The sequence below is a fragment of the Dendropsophus ebraccatus genome, chromosome 9 (genome assembly GCF_027789765.1).
Source record: "Dendropsophus ebraccatus isolate aDenEbr1 chromosome 9, aDenEbr1.pat, whole genome shotgun sequence".
NCBI lineage: Eukaryota > Metazoa > Chordata > Amphibia > Anura > Hylidae > Dendropsophus > Dendropsophus ebraccatus.
The window spans coordinates 79,530,327-79,553,991 of record NC_091462.1 but is presented as its reverse complement, the minus strand read 5'-3'; the positions used below and the strand labels follow the sequence as shown (position 1 = coordinate 79,553,991).

General features: G+C 44.7%; 1 protein-coding gene and 1 long non-coding RNA gene across 3 annotated transcripts in view; one reads left to right on the top strand and one right to left on the bottom strand.

Annotated features, from left to right (window-relative positions):
- Positions 1-10,583, bottom strand: part of LOC138801155 (uncharacterized) — a 26,412-nt gene extending 15,829 nt beyond the window's left edge. Inside the window, exon 1 of the long non-coding RNA XR_011364567.1 lies at positions 10,455-10,583. This is a non-coding gene — a long non-coding RNA (uncharacterized lncRNA). The remainder of the gene's footprint in view (positions 1-10,454) is intronic.
- On the top strand, positions 9,839-23,665 carry LOC138801154 (lipopolysaccharide-induced tumor necrosis factor-alpha factor homolog). Of its 2 annotated transcripts, XM_069983684.1 has the most exons (7): positions 9,839-9,932; positions 10,490-10,539; positions 16,283-16,383; positions 17,860-17,946; positions 18,552-18,617; positions 19,267-19,417; positions 23,289-23,665. In XM_069983684.1, the coding sequence occupies exons 3-7, from the start codon at positions 16,296-16,298 to the stop codon at positions 23,395-23,397; spliced, it is 501 nt and encodes a 166-aa protein (XP_069839785.1). In that variant the 5' UTR covers positions 9,839-9,932; positions 10,490-10,539; positions 16,283-16,295; the 3' UTR covers positions 23,398-23,665. The 2 variants fall into 2 exon arrangements, with proteins under 2 accessions (XP_069839785.1, XP_069839784.1); XM_069983683.1 differs by lacking the exon at positions 9,839-9,932 and having other exon boundaries at positions 10,448-10,539.

Below are 23,665 nucleotides of genomic sequence, written 5' to 3'. Positions count from 1 at the left end.
ATTCTACTAGGCTTCCCCTCACTGCTCAATTATGTCCTGGTGATCTCTGTGGCCCACCTATGTCATCTGTGCAAATCTGTCTATATCATGATTTTGGAATTTTAAATATGTATTTTTATGAACTTCACATGAATTATCAATAAAGTGTATATTGTTTATCATATCTTGGTGTGAGCTATCAGTCTTGTAGGAATTTTTTACTGTAAAGATAGCCCTGTTTATACATTTTGGTCTATGTAGGAAAAGTATGTAGCATAATACTACATATATAGTAACATAAGGCTGTAATAATTATGGGCATGCAGTGTGCTTGGCAAAAACCATCGTGCCATAATACCATACGTAAAAGCCCCTGCAGGCTAGTAACCTCTGTTCTCACAGGAATGTCTTCTGATTTCTCATGGTGGCTTCAAAGCTGATGGTGTTTCTTTCTTTCCCTAGGTCCTGCTGGTCTGTAAGGATTTTCTCTTCTCTGATGGTCGCCTTCAGGTCCTGTTGGTCCGTCCGGATCTCTCTTATCTGATGACCATCTGATGACAGCTTGCACTGATGTTATTATGGAGCTGCTGGATGTTCTGGGGGTTTTCAGCTAATGTTGGTATAAGAAAGCCATGTGAATAAGGCCTAATGGTATGCCAAGATGGAGGAGTTGTTTTTCTCTGCTGCTTCCAGGAAGTTGAGATTGTTGGTTGACTAATGTGTGGTGGCTGCATTGTAGAGGATTCCACCGAGCCCCAATCAATACACTGAAAAACCTAATGGGCTCCAATGTTACCACGAACTCCTAGACGACTGGTATAATCTTCCCACAGAAGCCCTTTAATTATGTTCTTCGCCCCCTTGCTGGAGGCCTTGAATAGTCGTTGATGGCATATGGATCTGCTGGTGACCATGATGATTAATATGATGCCAAATGCATACCAGTCTACTGCAGCGTACTTCTCCCTAGCCATCATCTCAGGAGGCATAAAACCTTGTGTCCCTGCATATTCAGTGGCTGTCCGGTTTCCATTGATTTTCTCAAGTGCCAGACTGAAGTCTGCAATCTTGATATGGCCTGTTTATATGGCCTGTTCCAGCCACCAAGATGTTAGAAGGCTTGAGATCCCTTTGGATGATTCTCCTACAATGCGGATATTGAAGGCCACCCTTCAGTCCTGCAGCATAGAATCGTGCATCAGCAATGTCAAGAGGCCCCTTCATATGCAGAAGATGGTGGAATTCTCTGCAGGTGACATACTCAATTCCAAGGAGTACATGCCCCTTGATCTGGAAGGCAATCGTGCCATGATGAAGGAGGGGGCCGCCAGATGCAAGGTGTTATACATGTGGCACCACCATCACACACTCTCATCAATCCCCTTTACTAAGCAGTTCCCTCTTCCCCATGACTTTTACAGCTAATTGCTGTCAGGTATATCTGTCTTCTGTCAGCACCACCTTTCCAAAACTCCACCAGCCACGCACATGATGTTAGATGAATCTCTCAATGTTGTCAGAGATTGTGCTGCCAGGGTGAGATGACTGACCACCATTGTCTCCTGTGCCCGTGGTGCTCTGATGCTTTTCCTCCTCTTTCTCTATTAAAGGATGTTGTTCTTTTGAGAAGTCCATGCTTTCTCTTCTTCTTGGCTCCGTATCTTTCATCAGTACCAGTTTTCTTCCCATGTATCTACCCTGCGGTTGCCATGCAACAGTGCAGAAACTTTCCCACAAATCTCCTTGCTTGCATATGAACTGAAACCAACTACCAATACTAATGGGACAGATAGGGTGATGACTGAACTAAGCATGTGCAACACAAGAACGTGCATTCCCAGTAGGCCGTAACCAAGGGCAACAGATAATGAAACAAAAGAGGATTGTGTGTGTGTGTGGGGGGGGGGGGGGGGGGGAGGGTAGTGAATCTATATCTTTCAAATGATACATTTAGATAAATACATTGCTTATACATTGGAAATATGTTTCTTTTTTTCATAATATATCAGTGTAGACCTAGTTTTGTTTGTGACACCACCCCTTTAAGTCCTTGTACATGAATTGACACGCCTCAGATTACAAACACTGATCCCTGTGAGGGTCCATTTACACAGAAAGATTATCTGACAGATTATCTGCCAAAGATTTGAAGCCAAAGCCAGAGACAGACTATAGACAGAGATCAGGTCTTAAAGGAAAGCCTGAGATTTCTCCTCTTTTCAAATCCATTCCTGGCTTTGGCTTCAAATCTTTGGCAGATATTCTGTCAGATAATCTTTCTGTGTAAATGGACCCTGAGTGGCGGCTATTACCTGATCACTATCACCCGAACATTCCTGTTTACACAGTGCAGCCTATAATGATTTTATTGTAAGGGTGCGTTCATACGTACAGGATTTGCAGCAGATTTGATGGCCCAGAATTGATTTGCTTTGAATCTGCAGCTTCAAATCTGCTGCAGATCCTGTACGTGTGAACGCACCCTAAGTACAAAAGATGTCAACAACTGACCATCAGCTACTCACTGGCCCTATTACACAGGCTGATTGTCCGGAACTAGTGATGAGCGAACGTGCTCGTCCAAGCTTGGTACTGGATCGAGTATTAGAGTACTCGATGGTACTCGTTACTCGGACGAGCATCTCGCGATACTTGAGGAAATCTCATCATCCGTTTCCTGTAAGTTTGGGTGCTATTTCACAGCCTATAAACATGCAGGAGACTCTTTGGTACATCCTGCGATCACGTGGGACCCATACATGTCGATAGCAGCGATTGGTTGGCCAGATCAGATGACCCTGCCATATAAAACTCGGCGCCGGCAGTGCTCGCTTCAGACGCATGCTGTGAGAGATTAGGGACAGAGCTGCTGCTGCTCAGGGAGAGTGTCAGTGTAGGATTTAGCGTTCCAGTAGGCAGGGAATAGTAGCAATACAAACAAACAGCAGGGCTTAACAGCTTTTATTAATACTATTACTACAGACTGCTGGCTGGGAGTTGCAGTGCTGCTACCGATATTTAACCAGCACACTGTGGTGACCGGCTGCTGGCAGAAAGGGGACATTAGGTGTTGCGTACACACCCCTAAGAAGTGCTCAGTGTACTTTTTTTTATTTTGGGGCTGGTGGTGCTGCTGTACTACACTGTATTGCTGGGATTTGTAGTGCATCCTGCATAGAACTTCACTGCTCATTGTATTGGGGTGACAAAAAGTGTGTACAGTTGGTGCCCATACCAGATAGCACCCCCTAAACTAGTGTGTACTACACTGTATTGCTGGGATTTGTAGTGCATCCTGCATAGAACTTCACTGCTCATTGTATTGGGGTGACAGAAAGTGTGTACAGTTGGTGCCCATACCAGATTGCACCGTACAGCCCCACCAAACCATTGGTTACTACAACTATTTTTCCAGATATCTGTATTTTATACGCAAGGCTTATCTCAGTTCCATACGGTGCAGTGTCCATAACATGGTGAACCCCAGGGGTAAGGCTCGTGAGCGTGGGGTTCCAAGTGATGTTGTTACTGGAGGCCATGTTTCAGGGCAGGGTTACACAGCATCACCTGTTGAGGAGGTAGCAGTGGCACACCGCAGACGTCCACTCCCTAGCTTCTTTGACCAACTTACGGGGTCTCAAGGTAGACCGTTATTGAAACCGCAGCAGTGTGAACAGGTGATCACGTGGATAGCGGATAATGTGTTCAGTAACTTATCCACCACCCAGTCTTCAACGCAGTCCGCCCACACTACCCAAGGGAGTGGAACCCTTGCTCCATTAGCTCAGCCTCCTTCCCCACAGCCTGGCCGCTCCAGGGAAAGGAGGGATTCAGATCCACCACCATGCTCCCAGGAACTGTTTTCTGGACCTTTCCCTGAGTCAGAGCAACCGGAGCAGTTGATCTGTCCTGATGCCCAAACTATGCAGCTCACGCAGTCAGTGGGTGATGAGAGTGAGGACTTGCAAGCAGGGTTGGAAGAAGTGTCTGATGATGATGATGAGACCCGGTTGTCAGACAGTGAGGTTGTTGTCATGGATTTAACTCAAAGTGAGGAGGAGAGTGAGAAGCTGGTGGATGAGGACGAGGTGACTGACCCGAGCTGGGTGGATAAACCTAGTGAAGACCATGCTTCTGAGGGGGAGGCAAGTTCACCTGCAGGACCGGTTGGAAGAGGGGTGGGCAGAGGGAGAGGCAGGGGCAGAGCGAGTAGATCAACAACTGTTTCACGGAGTCAAACTCCCGTGGCCAGGGCTAGATGTTCCAAAGTCTGGAGGTTTTTTAAAGAAACTGCGGATGACCGACAGACTGTAGTGTGCAACGTGTGCCACGCCAGGATCAGCAGGGTAGCCACCACTACCAGCCTAACCACTACCAGCATGCGCAGGCATATGAGTGCTAAACACCCCACTCAGTGGAACCAAGGCCGTTCAGTGACTGCAAGTCGCACCCCTGCTCCTTCCCCTCTGTCAGGTGCTGGCTCTGTCAGTCCCCCCGCCCAGGCCCCAGGCATGAGTGCCTCCCACCCTACACGCACCCTATCACCTCCACTATGCTCCACACCCTCCAGAATGGTGTCCAAGCGCAGCGCTCAACTGTCCCTGCAGCAACTGTCCCTTGCCTCCATGTTGGATACTGCTGGGCCTTTACTGGCATCCATGTTGACTACTGGTCTGCCTGACCTTGCATCCTTGTTGCTGGGCCTTAACTGGCATCCATGTTGACTACTGCTGGGCCTTTACTGGCATCCATGTTGACTACTGGTGTGCCTGCCCTTGCATCCTTGTTGCTGGGCCTTAACTGGCATCCAGGTTTACTACTGCTGGGCCTTAACTGGCATCCATGTTGACTACTGGTGTGCCTGCCCTTGCATCCTTGTTGCTGGGCCTTAACTGGCATCCATGTTGACTACTGCTGGGCCTTAACTGGCATCCATGTTGACTACTGGTGTGCCTGCTCTTGCATCCTTGTTTCTGGGCCTTAACTGGCATCCATGTTGGCTACTGGTGGGCCTGCTCTTGCATCCTTGTTGCTGGGCCTTAACTGGCATCCATGTTGACTACTGCTGGGCCTTAACTGGCATCCATGTTGACTACTGGTTTTGGACAACACAGATTACTGGGTGTTCACTCTCCTGGACCCTAGGTAGAAACCAAACTTTTCCACTGTCATTCCTGCCGAGGAACACAGTATGAGAGTGAATCAATATCAACAGGCCCTGGTGCAGAAGCTGAAAATGTACTTCCCATCTGACACCAGTAGCGCTAAAGGACGTAGTTCTGTGGGCCAAAGAGCGGGGGAGAGGAGCCGTGGAGCAGGCAGCTTGTCAAGGGACAGGGGAACACTCTCCAAGGCCTTTGACAGTTTCATGGCACCCCAGCAAGACTATGTCAACCGTCCCCAGTCTAGACAGAGTAGGGGGGAAGCCTTCAGGAAGATGGTGAGGGAGTATCTTGCTGACCATCCGATCACTCTGCTACCTACAACTACTGAGTTTCAAAGCTGGATACGTGGCCCCAACTGGCGCTTTACTGCTTGGAGGTGCTGGCCTGCCCTGCCACTAGCGTGTTGTCAGAGCAGGTCTTCAGCGCAGCTGGTGCCATCATCACTGATAAGCGCACCCGCCTGTCCGCTGACAGGCTGGCGTTTATAAAAATGAAAAGAGCCTGGATTTCACCTGAATTCAACTGTCCACCCGAGGAAAGCAGCTGAATATGAATGAAGATTTTTGGTATCTCCTCTCCTCCTCTTCCTACAATTCTCAGCCAACTGCCAAGTCTTCTTCCGCCATGCAGGGTCTGGCCTAATTATTGGGACTCTCAGTTGCTTCCTCCCTCCTAATGGTTCTCTGTGTCCTCACTGCCATGCTCTGACGTCACACTATGTCTGCGGAGGAGCGGGACTGTTTGCCGGGGGCCACCGATCGCGCCCCCACCAACCAGCCTGCTGTTTTATTTTTTATTTTTTGTGTAGCCATGGCCGGGGCCTCACCACCCCCGGTTGAGAGGCATCAACTGTACCCTTGATGGTGAGTGCTGACTGACAACTGGCCTAGCCAGTTAGCTGTCAGCACCCGGGTTCATGTCCACTACACATCCCAGCCCCTGGACTCACTCCAATTTTTGGGAGGCTCACTTGCTTCCTTACTGACTTGTAATGGTTATCTGTGTGTTCAAGGCCCTGCTGTGTCTGGCCTAATTTTTGGGAGGCTCACTTGCTGCCTCACTTACTTGTAATGGTTCTCTGGGTGCTCAATGCCATGCTGCTTCTGGCCTAGTTTTTGGGAGGCTCACTTGCTTCCTCACTGACTTGTAATGGTTCTCTGGGTGCTCAATGCCAAGCAGCTTCTGGCCTAATTTTTGGGAGGCTCACATGCTTCCTCACTCACTTTTAAGGATTCTCTGTGTGCTCAATGCCATGCTAGGTCTGGTATAATTTTTGGAAGGCTAACTGGCTACCGCTTCTACCTTGTTCGCTCTGTTCTCACCGCCATGCTGTGTCAGGCTGAATTTTTGGTTGATATGCTACCTCTGTTTTAAAGGTTCCCCGTGTTCTCAAATTCCAGGGCCTCTTAAGAAGACTGTATTGTTCTATGTGTCCTCTCTGCCTGACGTCACACTATGTCTGCAGAGGAGCGGGACTGGTTGCCAGGGGCCCACCGATCGCGCTCCCACCAACCAGCCAGCTGTTTTATTTTTATTTTTTTGTCTAGCCATGGCCGGGGCCTTACCACCCCCAGTCGAGAGACATCAAGTGTACTCTTGATGGTGAGTGGTGAGTGAGAGCAGGCCTAGCCAGTTAGCTGTCAGCACCCGGGTGCATGTCCACTACATATCCCAGCCCCTGGACTCACTCCAATTTTTGGGTGGGCTCACTTGATTCCTCACTCACTTGTAATGGCTCTCTGTGTGCTGAATGCCATGCAGTGTCTGGCCTAATTTTTAGGAGGCTCACTAGCTTCCTCACTCACTTGTAATAGTTCTCTGTGTGTTCAAGGCCCTGCACTGTCTGACCTAGTTTTGGGGAGCCTCACTAGCTTCCTCACTCACTTGTAATGGCTCTCTGTGTGTTCAAGGCCCTGCAGTGTCTGGCCTTGTTTTGGGGAGCCTCACTAGGTGTGCCTGCCCTTGCCTCCTTTTTGCTGGGCCTTAACTGGCATCCATGTTGACTTTTGCTGGGCCTTTACTGGCATCCATGTTGACTACTGCTAGGCCTGCCCTTGCCTCCTTTTTGCTGGGCCTTAACTGGCATCCATGTTGACTACTGCTGGGCCTTTACTGGCATCCATGTTGACTACTGCTGGGCCTGCCCTTGCCTCCTTTTTGCTGGGCCTTTACTGGCATCCATGTTGACTACTGCTGGGCCTTTAATGGCATCCATGTTGACTACTGGTGTGCCTGCCCTTGCCTCCTTTTTGCTGGGCCTTAACTGGCATCCATGTTGACTATTGCTGGGCCTTTACTGGCATCCATGTTGACTACTGCTGGGCCTTTACTGGCATCCATGTTGACTACTGCTGGGCCTTAACTGGCATCCATGCTGACTACTGGTGGGCCTTCACTGGCATCCATGTTGACTACTGCTGGGCCTTTACTGGCATCCATGTTGATTACTGCTGTGCCTGCCCTTGTTTATTTTTTTTATTATTATTTGTATAGCGCACACAGATTCCGCAGCGCTTCACCTATCTGTATGTTTTTGGGTGTGGGAGGAAACCTGAGTACCCGGAGGAAACCCACGCAAACACGGAGAGAACATACAAACTTTTTGAAGATGTTGTCCTTGGTCGTATTTGAACCCAGGACTCCAGCGCTGCTAACCACTGAGCCACCATGCTGCCCTTGCCTCCATGTTGGCTACTGTTGTGCCTGCCCTTGCCTCCATTTTGGCTACTGTTGGGCCTTAACTGGCATCCATGTTGACTACTGCTGGGCCTTAACTGGCATCCATGTTGACTACTGCTGGATCTTAACTGGCATCCATGTTGACTACTACTGACTACTGGTGTGCCTGCCCTTGCCTCCATGTTGGCTACTGCTGGGCCCTAACTGGCATCCATGTTGACTACTGCTGAGCCTTTACTGGCATCCATGTTGACTACTGCTGACTAGTGGTGTGCCTGCCCTTGCCTCCATGTTGGCTACTGCTGATCCTGCCTGGCCTCCATGTTAACTACTGTTGCTCCTGCCTGGTGTCCATGTTGGTTACTGTTGCTCCTGCCTGGCCTCCATGTTGGTTACTGTTGCTCCTGCCTGGCCTCCATGTTGGCTACTGCTGATCCCGGCAGTTCTCTGTGTGCTCAATGCCATGCAGTGTTTGGCCTGATTTTGGGAAGACTCACTTTCTTCCTCACTCACCTTTAATTGTTCTCTGTGAGCTCACTGCCATGCTAGGTCTGGTATAATTTTTTGCAAGGCTGACTGACTACCGCTTCTACCTTGTTCACTCTGTCCTCACCGCTATGCCGTGTCAGGCTGAATTTTTGGGTGGTTCATGATAAGCTACCTCTGTTTTAATGGTTCCCTGTGTTCTCACTGCCATGCTGTGTCAGGCTGAGTTTTTAGGTGGTCCCTATGCCTACCTCTGTTTTAACCAGGCTTTTGCACAGAATTAGGCATAATGGTGCCATTAGCCAGCCTCAGAGGCATGCATACATGCTGCCCCTGCTGTTTCCTGTCCATTTCCGTTGTGTTTCCATCAATTTCTGAGGTTGACAGGTTTTCAAACGACCTTCACTCTACCGAACCTGAGTCTCCTCAAAAAATGCTCAAGTCTCCCATTGACTTCAATGGGGTTCGTTACTCGAAACGAGCACTCGAGTATCGGGAGATATCCGGTTCGGGTAACGAGCACCCGAGCATTTTAGTACTCGCTCATCACTATCCGGAACAAGTGTTCCTGAGATCACTTATTCGCCTAATAATCAGTCCAAGCAAAAGAGTATTTTCAAAGACGTGCAGCTGTGCCTGTCTGTCCTCTCTCTTTTTCAATCAACCATGGTTATTACTAACGTAACCTTATCTTATCTTATCTGAGTGGAGATGGCCCCTAGAGCAGATGCTATGCCTGCTTCCCTGGTATTCTCAGTCATGTCACGCTGTCACATCTATATCAAGGGCGTCCTTTGATCCTTAGAAACCTACATCACATGATCTATTTACATTACTTTTGGGTCATACATCTGATACAAATAAGAGAACGTAAAACTCTATAATGTAACTTACCGTTCTGTTAGGCAAAGTGCACCAAAAGGGTTTGGCTACTTGACTTGTAATTGAAAGGTATATGCAAAGCAGCCTTCCTTTCTTCTTTGTGAACATTCTCTAATGCTTGATGACCCGTCCTTTGTCTTTAAAGGGAACCTGTCCTCACTTTTATGTTGCCTGAACCCCAAGTGATCAGGGTGTTCCCAGTAGCTTTATCCCAAACCACAAGCCTTGATTGATGATTCCCCTTTATTTAGGCATTGGGGGGCAATTTATCAACCAAGGCCAACAGAGCAGGGAGAAGCCACAGGGGACCCCCCCCTTTCTCCAAGACTAGTGGTTCAGGCAGTATTAAAGTGATAACAGGTTCCTGGTAAAGGGAACAATTCCTTTATTTAGTTTTAGTTGTTTGTAAAGGAAACTACGGGGAAGATTTTTCAAACATGGTGTAAAGGGAAACTGGCTCAGTTGCCCCTAGCAACCAATCAGATAGCACCTGTCATTTTCCAAAGATACTGTGAGGTATGAAAAGTGGAAGCTGATTGGTTGCTAGGGGCAACCCCCCTGCCGCATCATCAGCTGCTCAGTCTCAATTGACTGAGCACAGTTATGCTCAGCCAATCGCGGCTGAGCAGCTGATGACGCGGCAGAGGGGGGCCGGCATGAGGGACGGCTGGAGCGGTCCGGTCGGACTCCCGAAGATGAGGTTGTTCGACCCAAGATGTGGCCGGGGTCGACAGTAATCTGGTGAGTATACTGCACCACACTTTTGGGGTTGGGGGGACACAGGGAAGGGGGCCATTCACTTACATAACACACATTACAAAGTTGTAATGTGTTTTATTTAGTGAATAATTTTTAAACGCCGCATTACCCCTTTAAGTGTCAAATATAGTTTTAAGACACGTGAATATATAGTAGTAGAGTCCACCCACTGCCTCAGAGTTTTGGAATAAGAACCACCGTATTGTGTTACTGTATATAAAATATGTTGTTTATATAAGTGGTTTTTAATGCTAAATTTTATCCCCATAGCAGTCAATATAGGAAAACATAAACATATCTGCAATAGATAATGTAGTGTTTTAACAAATCATGTTGCATACTCCGAAATCTAAGCAAGCTTGAACTATACTAGTTTATCTGAGGAAACTACCACAGAGGCCAAAGTATGACATATGTGAAGCACTGGAATAAACTGCGTCATACCCAGCAATTCTTCCCATCTTGTATTAAGTCATTTGATTAGAAGTTTAGACTTTGACTTGCCTCTCCTTTGCTTTATGGTATGTTTGAGTGCACAGATGGTTTAGACGCCAGATTGGATCAGGCCAGAGGATCTGGAATACAACAGGTGAGAACCTTGATTCTTTTTTCCTTGAAATAATTGCCTTACACTGTCCTATAACAATCGAGTAAACAAATAATTGTAGTTATTAATAACTATAAACCAACAACTAATAATTTAGGAGTATAGATTCACTGTCTACAATAGTAAATATTGTATGGAATGGGGGCAATCAGACCTACTGGGATGTTAAAGCTAAAGTATATAAAAGTATATAATACAAAAGTCCAGCTTACCTAAACCCTCGGCTAAGTGTCAGCACAGATCCTAGACCTGGATGAGGACACACCAATACTGAACCAAAAAGACTCCTGGACCTAGGGTTTGCAGGGCATTATATGGTTATTTGATACAGAGTACTACACTAGTGGCTGGTCTGGGACATTTATCATAGTGATTACATGATGCATTACTGATTTTTAGTACTTAGCTTGTATTGTGGTTTAAATGTATATATATATATATATATATATATATATATATATATATATATAAAATGTCTGTGTGCATAGGAGCAATAAATCATTGTCAATAAGTTCTATTACAGATGTTGTACAATGCAGAATCAGTATAGTATATGCACAAGCCAAAAAGACAGAAATGGCTGCACATCGCACCCATGGCTGACACGAAAGCTTATACAGCTATATTTAAAACCAACATCAGAAGTTAGTATATAATTTGGCCAAACCATATTGCCTCATGTACCACGCGCAGGTCTTCTGATACACATGAGTCCCTAACCAAAAAACATCACTGTGCCGGTCAGTGACCACAATCCCTGCAAAACGTGCGCAAGCAGAGAAGGGGGGCCACGAAATGGACCTGCAACCCCATTGTCACAGGACCAGACCCTAAAGGGCCCCCCTGGACCCCACAGGCGCCACCGGCGGAAAAAGTGGACGCCAAGCAACACAAGTGTGAACAAGCTCTTACCTCTCTCTCCATTCCTCTGCAGGTAGAATGGGAGAATACTAGGAGATCCTCCCCTTATGTACACAGGTGCTTCCTGCTAATTTGGACCACATAGGTCTTACAAAGCACGAGAGCTAGCCACAATGAAAAAAGAGACAGAATACATAAAATATGCACAAGCCAAAAAGACAGAAATGGCTGCACATCACACCCATGGCTGACATGAAAGCTTATTCAGCTATATTTAAAACCAACATACCTGCACGATGGTACATGGGGCAGTATGGCTTGATCAATTCATACACAAAATTCTGATGTGTTTTTTATTTAGCCTAGGGGCACTAGTATCAGCCATAGGTGTGAGGTGCAGCGCTTTTTTTCTTCCCTGAATCGCATTTTGTTTCTCTCTTTTCTCTGTGTTTTGCACTCCTCCTGGTGAGACCCAAATGACCGCAATTAGCAGGAGACACCTGAGTGCACATGGTTTTAATCCCTCCTGTCTTTTCCCATTCTGTCTGCAGCAGCTATGGTGAGCGCAATACCTCATCCAGACTTGTGCTGTTTGGGGGCGACCTTCTCCGCCGGTGGTGCTGGCCGGGTTCTGGTGTGGTGTTTTTGGGTCTGGTCCTGTGGCATGGGGGTCGCAGGGCCGTCCCATGGCCCCCGTTCCCTGACTGTGCGCGCCTGCGGGGTTGGTGGCCACTGACTGGCACGGTGTGAACTTAGTGTAGGGACCCATGTGTATCAGATACCTGCACGATGGTACATGGGGCAGTATGGCTTGATCAATTCATACACAAAATTCTGATGTGTTTTTTATTTAGCCTAGGGGCACTAGTATCAGCCATAGGTGTGAGGTGCAGCGCTCTTTTTCTTCCCTGAACTGCAGAATCAGTATAGGTAAAGGTTTTTTCTTGGGTTTCACTAGTTAATGCGAATGTTTACATATACAAATAAAAACCACACTGCTGCATTTCAAGCACAAGGTTGATTCCTGCAACTCTGTTCACACACTGTGTTTTAGTTGAAATAGTACAGCAGTATATTCAGTAACACAGTTATGTAGAATGGGTAGGCAGTGATAGTACTGAAATAATTTTTGTCTTGGTCACCTTCTTCTCTGGTGCAATGGCTTCCAGTAAAGACAGGGGCGTAAGATAAGAGCACTGCAGCCCCTTGACTCTACTGATCAAAGAGGCTCCTGGCAGAAAAAGGTGCAGATAGGTCATTAAATCTTAGTAGAATTTGGTGTTTTAGGACCAAGTAAGGACTGCTGCTCACCCAGTGTGACATGCAAACATTAAGATTTAAAGGGTACGCAAGTATTAAAGGGAAACATAGTTGAACATACCTACTGATCTCTCCCTTTTGTGCATGGGATGCTAAATATGAAGGTAAGTCTTATTTACCTTCATCCTTGGCACCTTTTACATGTATTTAGTAGCTATATCCTCAGGCTAAACAGGTGGTTTGGAGCACTGGGGGTGGGACTATGAAGAGCGGATCAGTGCTTTGTGGTGATAGTCCCCCCCCTCCAGTGCTCAAAACCGCCCAATAAGCCTGAACTACTAAATACATGGAAACGGCACAAGAATAAAAGTAAGAGTTTTAACCTTCATTCCCAGTGTCCCGTGCACAAAAGGGAGATATCAACAGGTTAGATTTGTCGAAACTACTAATAGTTTCCCTTAAAAAAGATGTACATCATGTTTGGCCTGGGATAAAGGAAAAAAAGTATTATTTGCCTACCCTAGTTTCTCACACCAGGTCCCTCCTCAGCCAGTGATTGGCTGAGCGGGCAGATCCTCCTCCTCATCTAGGAAACAGGGAAAAGTTATGACCAGTGAGGTCACAGGAGTTGCGGGGAACTGGGGTAAATAAGTATCACTTTTTTTATCCCAGCAATACCAACTTCTGCACTGCTCAATTTTATGCTAGTTTATATAAATGACAACAAGCCTTTAACTTTAAGAAGTCATTTTTGAAATCTCGCAGTTGTTATATTGTATTATATTATATTAGTTATTATCTTGCATAATTTTTTGGGCGTTGTATAGGGTTATAATTTTAGTGTAGCATTGTTATATGAATTTTTTTAGACAAATCATTTGAATTCTTTGTCTTCAGAAAAAATCCTACTATGTCACCTATAGTTGCAAATAGATGTTTAGATGTATCTCTCCCAGTATGTTGTTTTGTTTAGTTTTGTTGTTGTTTTTTGTCCCTTGACTCCCAACCTACAGTTTAATGGTTTCTTCGAGCAATGTTAACATTTTTATGCAGTTGATTATTAAAATTATTTATGGCATAAACATTTCGAAATGACATAACAGTCACAAGACACCTGCCATAAAAGTCATACGACTGGACTGTAATTTTTTTCTTAGCCTGTTGTGAACTTCCCCTTTCTGCAATGTTTTGCATTACCATACTGCTGGGTACCAGTTAGGTAGGCGTAGGTCCCCTCCACACGTCCAGAAAAGCCGGCCAGATTTCTTATACAGAAATCCATACGGATTTTCAGGCCCACAGAGGTACATTAGTCACGTACACCCTTCAAGGTTTTTACAGAAGGTTGTCTATTCCAGGAAATATGTCAGGATTTTATAGATCCTGTCCTATATTTGACCATGGACGCCCCTATAGAAGTCTATGAAAGTGTTGAAATTCCAGGCGGTTTGCCAATGTATATTAGGAAACCGTCTGGAATTCTGGAGTAGGTACGTAGCTATACGGTTGTACAGTTTAACGAAAAGCCTCGCTCACTGCCTCCAGCAATGTGCACAGCCCGGGATCTGTGAGTGGTGGATTGCAAAGCTCACTGTACAGGCGTCCTCCTACGGACACAGATACAGTTGTAGAATGGCAGAGCGGGCGCTGCTAGTACCCTCCCCACCATTCTTTCTCACAGACTGCAATATGACATCATTACGTCTTCTCGGGGATCCCGTCCCTGCATCGAGAGACCGTAGAGTACAAGATAAGAGGGGCTTTGTGAGAGCGATGTGTCAGGTGAGTTGTTTTTTCTTTTTGTTTTTTTTTTATGGGTCTGCAAATCTGTCCAGATTTCCTGATGAGAAATCCGGATGGATTTTAAAGTCGTGTGAAGAGGGCCTTAGAAAAATTTTATTACTATTGTATTTTATTTTATTATTTTATATTATATTGCCCCCCAAAAATTATACAAGTCACCAATATAAACTTATTACGGGAAATGCTTATAAAATGCTTTTTTCCCTGCACTTACTACTGCATCAAGGCTTCGTTTTCTAGATATCATGGTGATGTCACGACCCGACTCCCAGAGCTGTGCGGGCTGTGGCTGCTGGATAGGGTGATGGCAGGGGGATGCTCAGTGTCCCTCCAGTGCCCTGTGTCCCTCAGTGTCCCTCTGCCATCATCCTCTCCAGCAGCCACAGCACGCACAGCTCTGGGAGTCGGGTCGTGACATCACCATTTTATCCAGGAACTGAAGCCTTGATGCAGTAGTATGTGCATTTTCTGTAAAAAGTAGGGATGGTCCGAACCCTCCGAGGTTCGTGTTCGTATGAACCCGAACGCTCGGCATCAGATTCCCGCTGTCTGTCCGCTTCGTGGAGCGGGTGGATACAGCGGGAGGACCGCCTGGAAAACTGGGATACAGCCTATGGCTATGGCTATATCCCAGTTTTCCAGGCAGTCCTCCCGCTGGATCCGCCCGCTCCACGGAGCGGGCAGACAGCGGGAATCATTACCGAGAGTCCGGTTTCGTACGAACCCGAACCGAACTCGGTTCGGACCATCCCTAGTAAAAAGTGTATATTAGTGATTTGTATAACTTTTGGGGGGCAATCCAATACTTAATTTTCACCGGGCTTCTCCTTTAAGTCCCTGCCAAGGCATTCTTTGTTCTTATCTTAAGAAAGCAGTTAATAAACTGTGTTATGAGGACACATTCTCTTCTCGTAGATAAGCGTACCAACACCCATTCCCCCTCCCTTCTTGGGTGGTGTCAACATCATCATTCCCATTTAACCTGGTCTATGAGTCTAGGAGAACATAGGGTGGTGCCTTCATGTGGAAGTAAAGGCCCTATTACGCGTACAGAAAAATCACTTAAGTGCTCTTTAAGCGAATTACCTTTTTTTTTTTAAACGAGAAAAGTCATAAATACGATCATATTTATGATTGTAAAAAAAGATAGTAATTGAGTTTGTAATGTATACTGTGAAATACTGTGAATTATTAACAATTATTTTGAGGTCAGCTCAAAGAATGGATCAAGAACATACGAATGAATTTTTTTGGGGGTATTTGATCATTGCCGTGCTTACACCAGAATATTATCCCTTAAATTTGAACGGTTTAACAATTTGTTGAACAATAATCAGCCTGTGTTAAAAGGCCCCTAACTTCAATCCTTGGTGAACCCTCCAGTTGCGGTACATAAGCAATTCCATTGATGATTATTACTTATAGTGTTTCTGTAAAAACGTATATGTACGTGTGACTAAACATTACCTCCTGTTTCAATAGAGGAAGGGGTGGCTGCTCTATTTTTCTCTATTAGGGTATGTTCACTGAGCTGCAGACAGTGGGTGGGCCAGTCCTAAAAGCTCCCATTGATTTCAAGGGCAACTTTGGTGCTGAGCCTCCCCCTCACTTATTAATGCATTTTCCCAGCTCATATTGAAGTCAATTGAAGCAAGGTTTTAGGTAGTGATACAATGCGTTTTTCCATGTCCTAAACAGCATGTTTTATAGCGGCGTGAAACTTCTTTCTGTTTGATAAGCCATTGCTTAGTTAACCTTTAGGGAAAAGGACTGTATTTTAATATTCACTTTTTGTCCCCAGTAACCTCGTAAACATGTCTGCTGAAGAAAAACAATTCACAGTCCCACAATATGCAGCAACAACCATCAATATGGATTACACTTCCCAAATCCCCGGAACAGGTATTAGTATAAGTTACATACATTGTGTGAAAGGGCACGTTGTAATTGACCAGTTGGGTAAAGAAAACAAAACTTGATCACCATTTGGTGGTAGCTAGATGACTGGGCCTGGGGTGTTACCAGTATGCAGTGATTATCTACCAAAAGTGGTCAGAGGAAGGGCAACTCAAACTAGAGAACAAGAAATAGGTTTCCGAGGCTTACTGATATTGGTACAAAGGCTAACCCATGTAACCCAGTCCTATGAAGAACTACTGAGGCACAAAATGCTGAAAAAGTGAATGCTGCCTATAATAAGTGTCAGAACACAGTGCATCCCGGCTAGATACTGTAGGACACAGGGAATAAATCATGTTACAGACAAGTCATCTGTGTTAAAGGGGTTATCCAGCGCTGCAAAAACATGGCCACTTTCCCCCTACTGTTGTCTCCAGTTTGGGTGGGGTTTTGAAACTCAGTTCCACTGAAGTAAATGGAGCTTAATTGAAAACTGCACCTGAACTGGAGATAACAGTAGGGGGAAAAGTGGCCATGTTTTTGTATCGCTGGATAACCCCTTTAAGGTCCTTTTACATGTGCCAGCAAACAGCTGACAAGCAAGAATTCTATAGTTCACCTACTGATCGCATGTTTCATGTGGTCATTTGAATCTGCTTAAGCTAGCTGTAATCTTCTCATATAGTTAGGAATGAGTGGTGTGGCCGCATGGGTGTAAAAGCTCTGTGATCTCTCCGACCAGCGTTCACATGTAGTGTTACACCAGGCCCAGTTAAAGGGCCTTCAGACAAGATATAAGGGCCTCATAAATCTTGCTCATAAGGAGAACAATGGCATGTCCTTCCTTCTGATTACAATGTTCTGCTGGAATACCCCTTCAACATGCTTGCTGTTTCTTAAAGGGGTGGTCCCCTGTTTGAGTCCTCTGATCTATGAAAGATAAAAGATTTTTTTAGACCCCCTTCCAAGATGTACAGGGCGGTTTAAGTCCCAGTTATCAGGAAGTAAGCACTGGGAAGCAGAGGGCTTCTGCCATCTTCTGCTCCCTAGAGAACCCCTTTAATCAGCAGTGCTCACTAAGGACTGTAGGCCACATGGCTTTATTTTTGTAGACAGCAAAAAAAAAGAAAAGAAAAGAAAACCTAAATTGTATGCTCTAAAATACGTGTTTAAAAAAAGTGTAGCAAAAAGATACCGTCATATTCATACACTGATTATGACCATCTGATTATATAACATGCTTTACAACTCTCTCATTACAAACAACTAAGTTTTAATTTGCATTTCAGAGAAATCCATAGCTACAAACCAAGAAGTGGCAAAGGGGACATGTCCAAGAGTGTGGCACAGCTGTTTCAGAGTAAAACTTAATTTTTTGTAATGAGCCTCTTAGGATTTCATGCTGTCTGTTTTTTTTCTCAGAATAAATACAAGAGTCTATGTATTAACATACACAATCATTTTGTTCACTATACATAGCCTCTGCTCAAGAACCCCTAAATTTTCCAGCTCCACCATACCCAGCCCAAGCTGGAGGAGGAGGAAATGACCAATTTCAAGCAGCAGGTATAATATATAACCACTAATACAATAATAAAATGCAAATGGTGGTAATCTAGGAGATTAGGAAAACTACTTGTCATATACATATTTTTTTTAACTAATTATAGCTATGGCCAGGGTAAGATTAGCATTATAGCTCCTGGATGTGCAGCTCCAGACCTACACAGGTACATAAGTCTACAGGGGCTCACTCCCTGCTAATATATATATTTATTGGGGATAAGACCACAGATGGAAATGGGGAGGACATGGCCCCTCTTCTTATGTAACAATGTGGTATATGAATGTAAAAGGGAAAATGTCTGCGCAAACATTTTTTTTTTCTGGAATGAGCGAAAAGACAGCTCTTCTTACATAGACTTTAAAGGGGCTACAGGTTCAGGTGCAGTTTGCAGTTAAGCTTCACTTCAATGGAACTGAAATTGAAACCCCTCCCAGTCTGGAGACAAGAGTGTTGCAAAAGTGGCCATGTTTTTATAGCGCTGGACAACCTCTTTAATTGAGCACATTTTAGCACACATAAGCTTTGGGGTTGGTTGACAAATCATACATTCTTTTTGCAATGATTATTACCATAAAATAATTGACATTTTGTATTTCTGTCAAAGGCTGGAATCCAGCGGTTTTCCCTCCACCACCACCATACAATGAAGCAGGACACATAACACAACCAGGTAAGTCTACACTACACACCTTAAAGCCCTATTCCACTGGTTGTTTAAAGGAGCAATATCGTTCGTATTCGGCCCCTACGAACGATATTCGTCCCGTGGAATAGAGTGCAACGATCAGCCGACATCGTTCATGTCGGCTGATCGTTGCAGTCGCTTGTTTTTCAACATGTTGAAAAACAAGCAACTGATATAGCAGCGATCTGCTGCCATCGCTCCGTTGAATAGGAGCGTCAGCAGCAGATGCTGCTATATCCTATGGGCTGCCCGGACGATCAGCGATTCTCCGAGCAGCCCCTCCCGCACTCACCCGCTCGCTGCTGCCGCGTTGAATAGCGGCGGCAGCGAGCGGGGAACGAGCAGCGAATGAGCGCTAATAGCGCTCGTTTGCTCCTCCAAACGACTCGTGGAATAGGGGCATTACTTTCGATTTTTAGTAGATGTGTGTGTGTGTGTGTGTGTGTGTGTGTGTGCTAGCGTTGGTGGTATGGTGTGGGCAATGGTGGGGTGGTCATTTCAGATTTTGCCTCAGAAAACCTAGAATTGGCCCTGTCAATGTGAACATAAACCATTTTAACTATTGCTTAAGAAAAGAGATCAAATCAAATTGACGGTGCATGTACCTGAATCTTAATTCTTACTTCTTAAATAGTTATTGTTCCTCAAATAATTTTCAAGACTGAGCTGACAGATAGCCCAGGACTGGCTGTGTGCCCTGCCTGCAACCTGCCGTGCACAACAACCATTCAATACAAATCTGGCTGCTTAACTACCCTGTTATGCTGTCTTTTGTTCTTCTTTGGGTAAGTAGGATAAATGTACAGACTATATGACATTATTAAAGGGGAACTCCAGGTAGAGGTTAAAAAATGAACCGTCTGCAGAAGCATAAAGCATTACTTACCTATCTATTCCACTTTTGAAACTACCAAAAATCCATTTGTTTTTTTTTTGTTTTTTTTTTTTGGGGGGGGGGGGGGTTGTTCTGTTTTGTGTTTCTGCACTTCCTGGTTTATCAGTTGTACACAGTACTACAGATTCCAGAATGCAATGCTTTCCCTCAGCTGTTCATCCCAGTCCTCCACCCTGCCTATTCCTTGCCCAAAACTGTTGCAGAACATCTAGGCTGTGTTCACACATTGCAGTTTCATTGTGTTACTGAATTATTTACAGTAATTTGATTTCATTGTGGTCCCACCCACCCACACAGCATGCTTCTATTCTCTACCTGTAACACCACACAGCACACTGTATTCTCTACCTGTAACACCACACAGCACTGTATTCCGTACCTGTAACACCACACAGCACTGTATTCTCTACCTGTAACACCACACAGCACACTGTATTCTCTACCTGTAACACCACACAGCACGCTGTATTCTTTACCTGTAACACCACACAGCACGCTGTATTCTCTACCTGTAACACCACACAGCACACTATATTCTCTACCTGTAACACCACACAGCACACTGTATTCTCTACCTGTAACACCACACAGCACGCTGTATTCTCTACCTGTAACACTGATATTGGAATAAAGTAAAGAACTTTTTTAATTTTTTTTTTTTATTTCATTTCCACGCACATATTATGATCAAGCATCTGTTATCTTTGAAGTTGAGCCCCGCAATAAGGCTCTGATCCTTTCTGCCGTTTAGCATCATTTACTTGTGTTACTGCATCATTTTTGTGAATACGCTGCTGTACTGCAATGACAGTCCAACATGTGTGAACACAGCCCTAATTTCACTGCACACTTCTGCACAATCAGAGAAATCAGTGCAACCTGCTTCTGGCCGGTCAGAGATGGTGAATCACTCAGGGGATTGGGGGATCCAGCCAAGCCTCCTGTGATATCACACCCTGCCCCCTGTCTGCATCATCAGCCTGATCTCAGCAAATACACACAATGTGAGACAGAGGCATGGAAGATTTGTCTGCTAAGGGGGGATAGCAGAAGGAGCAGGAGACAATGTGGATTTGCACAGAGGCCATTTTTCTTCACTTCCTGGATTTCTATCAGCTACCAGTGTGGCAAAACCGCACAGATACAGTAATACATTGTATAGACACATATATTTAACTTTTAATCTACTTTTAATAGAAGATATGTTTTTCTTATCCGGAGTTCCCCTTTAAATGCACAGTCTGGTGGGATTGCACGTTGTGGTGGGATTGACAAGACTTGTTGACTAGTGCATTTGTATTTAAGAAATATTGGTTATATATAACAGATTAAATGGGGTACTGCAAAGAGTAATTTATTTATTCATTTTTTTTTACTGTACTTTTTATTGAAGTTTTTATAAGTTTACAAAAAAAGTTTGCATGCAATTAGAAGAGGAAAAGTTTAGACAAAGTCTTTAAAGCTTTAAGAAAACATATCTTTGCTAATGAACACCTGGAAGACAAAGCTTTAACTGTATAGAAACCTAGGGCCCTATTACAGGGAGTGATAATCTGCCAAATCAGGATAATTCGGCAGATCATCGTTTCATGTAATAAAGACAACGATCAGACGATGATAACGATCGTTATTTGATTGTGTCTTTAGGTCCTGACCTAAAATCATCGACTGCTGGCCTTGCATTGCCATGTTTAATAGCAATGCAAGACCAATGGCTGGCGATTGTGTAAAAAATCAAACTATTACACACGGCCTGATCAATAATGTAAACGAGTGCCAATCTGCTAAATCGTTTACTGAGCCTATTACACAGCTTGACCAACATGCAGCAAGGGCTACACGGACATCCTTAGCAATGTCCATGCTGCCCTTGCCTAGTGTAAAAAAATAAGAGTTCAGGAAATTACAGGCCACTCAGTTAATCACTGGCCACAGCCAGTGATTGGCTGAGCGGTCTGTCAGTTTAGAGGCCGGCTCTGCAGTACTCACAGTGGCTGCAGGACCATGCAGGAGACAGGAAGGTACTGGGGAGCGGGCAGAATCACAGGGGAATGTGGTAAGGTATGTGTGAACTCTTATTTTTTTACACTAGGCAAGGGCTGCATGGACATTGCTAAGGATGTCCGTGTAGCCCTTGCTGCATGTTGGTCAAGCTGTGTAATAGGCTTAGTAAACGATTTAGCAGATTGGCACTCGTTTACATTATTGATCAGGCTGTGTAATAAGGCCCATTGTGAATCCCAGGTGTGTATCAGTTTAAATAGAATAAACAAGAAAGGCCAAAGCCTTCAACCTTTTGTCAGTACAGGGATCATAAGGACAACACAAAGGGAAAATATACGGTAAAGGGAAAAGGGGAGCGGATTAAATGGGTACAGTATCCACGGAAACCACATCATGTCAAAGAAATCAAGTGAAAGCAGTCAGGTGGTCTAGGGATCCAAGCTCCTTGAGTCTAGCTATCAGGTTTTCAAAGGCAGGGGACAGGGTCTGTTTCCAACATCTGGAAGAATAGTTTGGTGAACTTACCAAGGTTTTAGAAGAGAGGTTAGGAAGACATACAATCGGGTCAGGGAGTATGGGTTTCTCCAAAACTAAGGTAGATAAATTACAGATGATAGCCCAGAACTTCTTGATAAGATGGCAGTCTCAGTCTGCTAACCTGTTAATAGGAAGGAGGGCACAGATTAAAGGGACCACAATATCTGCAAACTGGAACAACCCTGTATCAGAACAGGTATAGACCACTGGGGATTCTAGGCCTGGGGTAAAGGGTGGGGAAAAAATAAATTAGTTTAAAGGGGAGGCAGAATAATAAACAATAATATTAGTAGCAGTGGATATGCTTCGTGAAATTGATAGGACCCAACAGTGAGGAGTGTGACAATGTTGGGGGGGGAAAGGGGGGGAAAGGGGGGGGAGATAATGTTGAAAGGAGCGCCAAGGGAGTTATCCAGTTAGGTAAAATGCATGTTGATCAACCCTTCTGGAAACTAACAATTCATTCCATATATGCCTCTACCTTTTCTGTCTATTTCCCTCAGTTCTGAGCTGTTGCTTTCTGCTGAGGACATAGAAAACTGTGTCTGAGCTGTTCAGTCCACCTCTGCTCAAAAACCCTTCTTTCCCCTTCCTTCTGAGATGGCTGATGTAAACAAGTCTCTGGCAGGCTTTGTCTGCAACTTTGTAGCTTCTTTGTAATGTTAGGGGGGTAATCTGAGGTCAAGTTGATGATGAACTCACTGTGATTAATCCTCCCTGTATTAAAAAGGTCGATACAAAGTTGTAGATAGAGACTGTTTACATGAGCCATTTTGGAGAGGAGGGTGGAGGAGGGGGAGACCGAGAGAAAAGCTCAAGTTTTTTGTGTCTTTAGCAGAAAGCAACAGCTCAAAACAAGGAAAGGAGACAGAAAAGGTTAAGACATGTATGGATTAAATTGTTAGTCTCCAGGAGGGGGGATGACTTTACATATATTTTACCTAAAAGAATAACCACTTTAACCCATCAAACTACCGCTATCTATTGTGCAACATGGAGGGGGAACAGCAAGGCAGGGAGAAGGAGAGGCCTTTTTCAGCACCTGATCATGATTTATGCAGGGTACGCCAGTCTTGATAAATTCCCCCCACAGACCTTAAAATGAGCATGTATATGTGTATATTATTTGGGCAGATCCATGTTGTTACCAAATGTTTTAAATATGGACTAAAATGAAAACTATATATTTTTTAAAGCTCATTTTATCTTCTTTCTTCCAGGTGTATCCTAGGTTGCTTTTTAATACCTTGCTGTGTTAAAAGTTGCAAAGACGTGAACCACTACTGTCCCAACTGTAAAAACCTAATCTACAAATACAAACGTATATAAGCATTGCTAATGTTTCCTATCACTGTTCTTCCTCCTTAAAGAAGCCAAAATTAAAAGAACAAACAAATGCTACCAACTATTAGTGCTTTGGAATGGATGTAATATTGAAAATGTGTAATTTTGAATAGAACTCCACTATACACTGAGAGACCTATAAGGTACCCTAATAATTGCTGACTTAGGTAAAAGAAAGCAAGGATATTAGTAACTCGTATCCTCGTATTAGTAACTCAGTGATATCTCAATAAAGGTACATTCACACATTACA

Bases quoted from the DNA above. Each gene is read 5' to 3' on its own strand.
- LOC138801154 (XM_069983684.1), top strand. From the start codon at position 16,296: ATGTCTGCTGAAGAAAAACAATTCACAGTCCCACAATATGCAGCAACA. The intron at 17,947-18,551 runs GTATAATATATA...TTTCTGTCAAAG, and splicing joins TGACCAATTTCAAGCAGCAG to GCTGGAATCCAGCGGTTTTC. The intron at 19,418-23,288 runs GTAAGTAGGATA...TCTTTCTTCCAG, and splicing joins TGTCTTTTGTTCTTCTTTGG to GTGTATCCTAGGTTGCTTTT.